The 9,284-nt window shown below is 36.2% G+C and overlaps 1 protein-coding gene across 1 annotated transcript; it reads left to right on the top strand.

The window, feature by feature from the left end:
- The first annotated feature begins 1,148 nt into the window (after nt 1–1,148).
- ARMC10 (armadillo repeat containing 10) lies at nt 1,149–6,856 on the top strand. The gene is made up of 5 exons (XM_009582246.1): nt 1,149–1,265; nt 2,399–2,533; nt 3,777–3,953; nt 5,220–5,291; nt 6,571–6,856. Exons 1-5 carry the CDS (start codon nt 1,149–1,151, stop codon nt 6,826–6,828), a joined length of 759 nt encoding a protein of 252 aa, XP_009580541.1. The 3' UTR covers nt 6,829–6,856.
- The last annotated feature ends 2,428 nt before the right edge of the window (nt 6,857–9,284 follow it).

Below are 9,284 nucleotides of genomic sequence, written 5' to 3'. Positions count from 1 at the left end.
GGTGGCCTCGGGGGCACGTCTGCTCCCGGCGTGAGGCGGTGCCGCTGTACTGCTTACCGGCCCGCTAATCGCCATGCGACCTTTTTAAACGACTCTAGAGCATGTTTGATTTTTAAAATAGCCTAATTTATTTTTTTAAGTCCCCTAAAGCGTATGTCCAGTCAGTATTTACTTAATGGGCTGATGTGCTGTTCTGTTATTAAAGTTGTGTTCCCCCTATAATTCAAAGCTAAACAAAGTGTTTAGATAAGGATGAGACGAGGACAAAAAACAATTCTGTTTTTCAAGCTAGCTTTTGGAATGTCATAATTAACTTTGACCTCTTTTTTTTTCCCCCCCCCAAAGAATACTCTGGTGTTTTGCCTGGTGAGATGGTGGCAGCAAATATGTGGAATTATAAAGGACTGGTTAGCTTTTCAAAAGTCATCTCGAGTCATCTATGACTAGTCCAGTAGTCATAGATCGGGTCTTCAGGCTATTCAGCTAGCTAAATAGTTCTGCCTCCAACCTGGCTGAAAATGGTCTTTGATGGCATTTGTGTCACCCTTTTATGAAAGCCAGGTAGTCTATAACATCATTCTGACTCAGGAACAGCCTTCCTCGGTTGGACGACTGACGCCATTCTTAACGTTGTGGCTGTTACTTTGTCAAAGGACCTCAGGGTACTAGCAAAACATCATTATCATCATTTCTGGAAGCTGTAGTCTGCAAGTCGGAAGTTTTATTTTCTTTTCCTACAGTGTCCAGACAGATTTTCCACATTTCATTTCAGGCAACACAAGGAAAAAAAAATTACCATGTTTGGTGAATATTCCTAATAGTTTTGAAGGGGAGGTTTGCTGTTGGTTAACCAAATAGTACCCTCAAGCTCTTATTATGTATTTCTTTTATTTTCTACTATGAAAAGAGGTAGTGAGAGGACTCGGGAAAAAGGACGGAAGTCCGGCTGTTGTAAAACACAATCTTTTTGCCATGATATGATGGTTGGGTACAATCAAACTTAGAACAACGCGTCCTACAACTGAGAGCTAAACCTCAGCTTTGTAAAAAATGTTAAGTGGTAACTAAGTGAAATGTCTCAAACTTGGTATCAAGTATTTAATTTGTAAACAGTGACAGACAACAATCCTCCAGTGTCAACCCATAGCATGGATGCGGATGCTCTACAGAAACTCATTCATTTGCTCCAGGCCACAGATGATCCATTAATTCAAGAGCAAGCTTTAATCACTCTCAGCAACAGTGCTGCGTTCTCTGTAAATCAAGTAAGTATTGTTCTGTAGAAAACAACAGTGTTTCAATACCCATCAGTATGGAAGATGAGAGGTGCTGTTTTGCTGAAGAGTGACACAGGACTGAGAGCTATGATAACTCGTGTTCTAAAATCTATTTTATGTCTATGCCTTAATTTCTGCTAGCCAAATAATATAATTTACCAGCTTCACAAAATTTATCTAAGCTTAATGTGTGTACAACTTTAAGTCTGTACAGAGTTCAATATTTTCAAAGTGCTGTAAATATCTTTATATCTTTTGTTCCTTACAGTTATGTAATGTTAATGAAAGGGTTGAATTGGAGAAGGGTTAAATACTTTCAGGATCAGATCTGAAATTTACTGAAGTAATTTAATTTTTTGTCTTTACAAAGTCGTATGCCATTTACATCTTAGCAACTTTCCAACTATCCAGATTTCTGAATCAATTGGAAATGATGATGCAGAAAAACTTTGAGCTGGATGCAGATTTTTATGCTTCTGCAAAGGTTTAACCTCTAGGGTCCCACCCTTTTTTTTTCTTTTTTTTTTTTTCTTTTTGTATGGTACTTATGACAGCTTCTCGAAACTGTTTTTTTAATATAAATCTCTCAGAACAGAATGTAACTGAATCCCAAGGCCCATTGGCCCATTTTTCATTTTCTTGAAAACGGTACATGTTTTTTTTTTTTTTTGTTGATGGTCAGAGTCTAAGTATCAAGTGTAATGGAAAAGAAAGATAAAGTTTTAGAACTTCTACTCATAATAATATAAAGCTGCATCTTGAAAGTCTGTTCTGTTCAGTCTGGACTTTTAGGTACTGTGACCTGTCAGCTATTCTATAAACTCATTATGCAATAATTACCTTTGATTCTTTATAATCTAAAATGCTTTAAGCATGCTTTGCAGGCCAAATTTTAGAAGTAAAGGTGTTGTGTCATTGTTAAATAATACTTTGGCCCTAAGCAGGATTATTCTTAATTTCAGTGGAAGCAATAAAGCAGTATCTGCTAACACTCTCTCTTTAAACAGAGTGGTCTATTCTGGAAGTCTTCATTGTCACACTCCATTTGCATTAAAATGGAAACTTTGAGGAAAGCCTTTAATTTTTTAATAATCTTATTAAATATCTGGTTTATATTTCAGGATATAATCCGAAATTTGGATGGCCTTTCTATTATTGGAGGGATGCTCTCAGATTGCGTTCCCAAAGTTAAAGAAAAAGCACTAAATGCACTTAATAATTTGAGTATGAATATTAAAAATCAGCAAAAGATACAGGTAAGTTTCTTAAAGGGAAACATAAAAGTAGTTGAGACACAGGACTTTCAGCATATTTGTTAAATACAAGCCAGGATGCCAAATGTTGATGTTAGACATAGGAGTCAGCAGATCTGGAAGATCTGTGTGTCCCAAGGCCAAAAGGATAACTTAAAAATGCAGTGTATCACTGGCACTTTTTTTAAAAGACAGTTACGAAACTAGGCAGTTTGTATTCAGCTTTCACCAAATGCTATTAAACAGAGATTGCGCTGCTAAGTTTATAGTGAAGTTATGTGAGGCAAGATGATTTCCAAACATGGCTAGAACATCAGCAGTGGTTGTTTAATAGGACGGATTGCAGACTGAACTTAGCATGACTTAGGCGAGGGACAAGAAGACAGTAATTGATCCCCTGGGTTTGTATAAGACCAATTTTTCAGGGTGATACTTTCATCTTAAAAGAATAGTGTGTAATAAAGATAACAAGTCCCACTGGTAAATAAAGGAGATGGTATGGATGTGAAAGGACCAACCATCAAAAAAGCATCCACTTTTGATATTATCAGATTAATCAATAGATCAAGAAGTGTCCAAGCACTGAGCTGAAGCAGATTTGAAGATTTTTACTAGTTTGTTCATTAACTTGATAAAAATGCGGTTTGACTGTACCTGGTAGTTCGCAGCATCTTTAGTGCTGAGCAACTTCGAAGTAGTGCTTGCCAACAGTGATACCTATATAGGCATATAGGTAGAAAACAACTCCTTTGCTAAAGGCAAAGTAATTTTTTTCTTAGTTAGGACTCCAAGATTCGTTGTATACTGTCATCCAGAAGAAAATTTGGTAAAAAGTAGTTGTTAATGTCGGTTGTCATCACTGTTCCTGAGGAGTACTCCAGTGAATGGGACACATGGTTCGAAGACTTGTCCTTAGCTTGTTCTAAACATGTAAGAAGACGTTAGTTGCTGTAAGTGTTTTTTGAAATAACTCCTTAAAGCAAATGTGCCGCTTCAGAGATGGAGTCAAAGCAATTTGGGTTTTCAGAGCGTAACGTCTGCTTCTATCATGCCAATAGAATGTTTGAATATATTCAAAACAAAACAAAAAAATAATTGTTTCCAAGAACCTTTATCAGGTTATGTATTCAGCCAGCAGTGTTCAAGGCATTTACGCTCCTGTGGCTAGGCCACTGATACTATTTGTGAATAGAAAATCTGCTTGTATCAAAAAATGTCTTCTCTTTCTCCTTCCCTTTTCCCCCAGGTATATATTACACAAGTTTGTAGGAATGTTGAGTCAGCTCCCCTGAACTCTGATCTGCAGCTAGCTGGACTCAGATTGTTGACAAATATGTCTGTTATCAGTGACTACCACCATAAGATGATAAACTCAATTCCATGCTTTCTTCATTTGCTTTCAGAAGGAACTGAAAGGACACAGGTACTGGGTAGTGTCTTGTTACAAACCATTTATGAAGCTGCTTTACTTGCCTCCTTTTTACTGTTTTTTGTAAAATGGTTTAGACTGTGCTTAGAAAATGAAATATTCATTAATGATAGCAGATAGTACATACAATCCATAAAATATGGATCTATATTATTTTCTTGATGTAAATTCAGGAAAAGGGGAGGAAGGGAATCTTGATAGTGGAACTGTTGGGCTAGAGCTCTACCAAACCAGTGCTGTGTGCACTGCTATTGTCCTACGCCTTTGCTATAGCAACTCCAGAATTCTCTTCTGCTCGCTAAACATTGCTACTGCATCACAGAGCAAGGAGGATCTGCATGTGAAAGGCTTCACTGGTGCATGAACGCCTCTAGGGAAACATGCAAGCAGCGATAACCTCAGTTACGGATTTCTGTTCCCTTATGCTTATTAAATCTCTTGCAACCCTAGTGACTGCAATGGGAAATTGTGCTTATTTGTGAATTATTGTAACATTGAAAGAAGATAAAAGCTTCAAACAGGGACCAAAGTCAGTGTTTATTCAAGATGTCGCAGTGCCATCATCAATGTTGCTCTATCAGATCAAAACTAGTTTTCCAAAACACTTCTGTTCCCTTATGCTTATTAAATCTCTTGCAACCCTAGTGACTGCAATGGGAAATTGTGCTTATTTGTGAATTATTGTAACATTGAAAGAAGATAAAAGCTTCAAACAGGGACCAAAGTCAGTGTTTATTCAAGATGTCGCAGTGCCATCATCAATGTACTCAGTTGCTCTATCAGACCAAAACACAAATTTCCACTAAACTTAGCAGGGCTATTTTATTTAAGTATAATAAATAGCATTTGGTCTTTTCCTAGTGTTTACTTAAAAGATTAGTGTCACAAGGTCCAGGAAAGTACAAAGGTGTATTTCTGTATGCTTCTGATCACATTTTAAATACAATACTTAACCATCCTCTGTATATTTTAAAAATATTACGTATTTTGCCTACTGCAAGCTGTGTATAATCTTGCTTTATTTTGATGTTTAAGGCAAACTGAATTTGCTTCTAAAATATCTATACTTAGTACATACATGCTAGTGACTCCATAAACTCTGTTTTTTCTTACACCAAAGACTGAAGTGCACAATTCAAGATGTTAGTTGACCCATTCTACCTTTTCCTCTCCAAGTCAACACTGACATTATTGATGCCCATCACTGCTGTGCTTACTGTTTTTGGAGCTTGTAATGAACTTGTATGTTCCTCATTTCAGATTCAAGTTTTGAAAGTACTTGTGAACTTATCTGCAAACCCAGCTATGACAAGACATCTTCTCAGAGCTCAAGTAAGGTTCTTGCTGTTTCATTATATTTCTAGCATTTATACAGGTGTATGTGTGTAGATATATGCATGCATTAGAAGAATTTTAATGTATTAGAAGTATATATGCAACTCCACAGTAAAATTCTAGGCAGTACTTGGTTAAAATTAGGAGCTAGAAGCGTACATTCTGTCACAGGCTAGCTTTCTTCCAGCCTGTAGTGTAATACAGATACCGTACTTGCAGAGGGACACTCACAGGGCCTATGCACTTGAAGACAGCTGGTCATACTTCCTGTGTACCGTTCCAAATGATCAGTGACAACTTGCAGAAGCCTGTTCTCACCTTCCCTTTCCACTAAAGGGGTAGTACCATGAACTTTTGTATGTAATATATATAAAAGGTACCCTGCTAAGTTTCAAAAACAAACCCAAAACCTCATTTCCAGACATGCAGCCATTATATAGATTGAAGACCAGGTACAAACATCAAATACAACCAGTACTGTAAATGATCCTTCTCAACAGCTGTTTCTATAGCTAACATACTGTACCTAAGAGAACTAAATTCCATTGAAATCCCCACCCCTTTACTCAAATGCAGCCATAAAACTGTTGAATCTAAGCACTGTAAGTGAACTTTCCCTGTGCATTTACTTCGCATGTCTTCGTGGAGAACTTTATCTGACATTTGCTTCTGCTGGCCTTGGCATACAGGTTTATTTCAGTTTTATCTTTTCCTCACACCACAACGAAGAGTCATGGACTGGAATGGTGCTGCATCCTCCTCCCCCTCCCCAAAGTTTCTTAAAACATGCAGTGGCTTTTATTTTTGTGCTGCCATGAGCACAGCTAGTCTATATACTACTGACTTTTCATTATTAAAACAAGATTAGGGTAGCTGAATATTCAGTTCTCTGTTAAAAGTGTATCCTTTTCTCATTTATCAGATGTGCTAACATAAAAACATTCAGATCACTGCAGAGGGCAAAAGCAACATTATTGAGAAGGAAAGCAGACCCTCTCTTCCAAATGGGAATTTTCCAGACAGCCACATTTTGGAGATTGAAAGTACAACGCATTTATTAGCTTGTGATGCACAAGCCAGTCTTTTCTAAAGAGGAAATGTGCATGCTGTGCAAGTTTCTGGCATGCTTTCACAGCATATGGAGTTCTGGTAGTTCATAGGGTTTCTGTTTGGTTTAGGTGCAGATTTTTTTCTCCATTTTTTTTAAAGTTAGGAGATTTAGTTACGCGTACTTAATGCTGGTGATTAAGTATGAATTATTTCTTGAAAATCCTAGGTGCCATCATTGCTGTTACTTTTTGACACTTGTATAAACAGAGATATTCTGCTTAGAGCCCTGGCGTTTGCAGCAAACTTGAAAAAGAACATGAACAATGAAGACAGCACCATGATTCAGGACCAATACAGCGAAGATTCAATTTTCTTTACACTCTGCAGCGACTCTACCCCATTTGCTCAGAAACTGGCATCTTTATTGCATCACCCTGATACAGAAGTGAAAGAGCAAGTTGTGAGAATATTAACACAAGAGTGATTTTTTAAAAAAAAGACTGATCTGATGAAAAAACCCCAACCAACAAAAAAAAACCAAAAACAATGAAAAAAATTACAGAATACTACCATATTACTAGGCACAAATCAGTTATTACAGAAAAGAATGCAATGTATTTAATATAGAGAGTATAACAGATTTCTTCTACAAGCAAGATAAAAGCGATAGCTTAATTAGTACTGAGAAACCACTGTACAGCTGGTACACATACACAAAGGGGGCGGAATAGTTTAAAACATGAAAACTTTTCATACATACAGTGAACATTTTAAATGGATGAATAAAGTCAATTGAAATATTCTTCTCAATGTCATAAAGAATTTTTGTTGCCTTAAATATTTACAGCTGTTGAACAAATATCTCTATAGCATTAAAGATTTAGGAATTAGAGATTAGGCATTTACATTTTATTAATCTGATATCTACTAAATGGGTGCAGGCAAATCATAGAAAATATTAATAAAAACAATACCAAACTATCATTGGCTTCCTACAAAATCAGTGTTTTCAATGAAAGCTGCCTATTAAAGTTACCCAGCCTATATTTTTTCACCTTACCTGCACAGAATATATTCTAAAATTACATTCTCATATGCTTAGTATATCCATTTAGCCAAACTGCAGTGCAGTTAACCATAACAGTGCAAGGTTTCCACACTTGAAAAAAATCAAAAGGATCTTATCTTGCTTTAAAATTGTCACTTTAAGGAAAGCATACATATTTTTCAAAATATTTTATTATGAGTCAAAGATTATCTGCAACTGCAATTCAACATTCTTATCTTTATAAAGAAGTCTACAAGAGCAGTATCATACACATTTTTACAAAAGCTTCCTGTTCTGTAGCAGCCCTCGAGCCCGGTTTCCTTGGAGAGCTTTACTCCTTTTTCTCTGCAACTGGAATGTCATCGGAATAAGTGCTTCTAACTCATAAGTTCCCATAAAGTTTTAGTCATTAATGCAGCGTTAATTCAAAATGAAATGGAATACATATAAACATAATTGTAAAAGAACCTGAAGGAAGTTTCATTGATGAACATAAAATGTAATAGATGTTTTATACTAAAACGAGACTACTAAAACTTCCTGAGCACTGCATCATAAAGTAAAAAAAGTGTCAGATGTAAAGGCTAGAAAACAAGTTTTCCACCTTATACCATTTTTAAGAGACCTGTATTACCTAAACCGTTACCAGATGCTTCATCTTTCTAAGTTAACATACCCACTCTGCTCGTAGTAAAATACTACTCTCTTCTCTTTCTGTAATTCAGTAGATACTTATTTTGAGTAGGCAGCTTTGCAAATTAGCTAAAACAGCAAGAAAAATGTGACCTTGAAAATACAACATATCTATGCCCTGATCAATACAGGGCTAAAGCTACATGTATCTAATTTACCTAGATAGGTAGTTTTAACTTGTCAGGAATACAATTAAGGCAGAAACAGAAGTTGGCATGATTCCCATTAGAACCCTGACAATTGCTGCATTGACAGTGAACTTACCTTTCTCCTTCCCACTGCTCCAAAAACACTGTTCATTTTGTAGTAATCAAATTACATTACAATCACTTAATGTTTTGCTACTTTTTGTAGATTGGTTTTTTTCCTGCTTCTGTATTTAACAAAAATAAAGGCTAGGTCAGATGCTAAGGATTTACCAATCCCACCTTTCTCTTCTGACACAAGACCTTAAACTACTCTGTTCTAGATGTATCTGATACATCTGTATGTTTTCTTAAGCTCAGCAATGGAGATGTCTAGATGTCCCTCTCTCTCCAACCTAAAAGTAAGTTTTTCAAACTTCATCTTCTTGATAATTAAAGTTGATCTCTTATCCTTTGCTTTGATAGCTGACAGAAACAAGTGACCATTGTCCCCTTTTCTAAAAATATGTGAAAACTTGTTACAGTGTTGTCTCAGTCGTATTTTTCTTGTCTAAAAAGAGCTATTTTTAAATGCTTTCTTCATAGAACAATGCTATTGAGATGTTCTGAAATCATGTAAGACTCTCCAAAGTGTTTTCATACAAGTGTGTCTTAATTTTTTTATCCCCTACCCTTCACCCTAGATGGAATCTTACCAGCACCAAGCAAAGCGTAACAGTCACCGTTCTACATACAAATGCTGTGAATTAATAGATCCAAAACAAAACATATGCCATGACTGACATGTAGTCTCTGATCCTTGTACGTCAATACTTCTCTGCTATGTGGCTGCTTATCTAGGTATTCTGTATTTTAGTTTCATTCTTCCTTTCTAAAGTACAGAATTTTACAGAATAGTCTATTGATGACTTTGAAAACTGAAAAAAAAAAACCCTTCAATTTTAACCATGTCCTTCAAAGTACCCAAAACATCCTGCAGCTTGGTGTCCTCCACAATATTATGAACATGTAATATGCATTATATTGGCTTGCCAATGTGACGCCCATCTACAA

The sequence above is a fragment of the Fulmarus glacialis genome, unplaced genomic scaffold (assembly GCF_000690835.1).
Source record: "Fulmarus glacialis isolate BGI_N327 unplaced genomic scaffold, ASM69083v1 scaffold50517, whole genome shotgun sequence".
Lineage (NCBI taxonomy): Eukaryota > Metazoa > Chordata > Aves > Procellariiformes > Procellariidae > Fulmarus > Fulmarus glacialis.
Note: the sequence above shows the minus strand (reverse complement) of the source record. Positions and strands in the feature narration are given on the sequence as shown.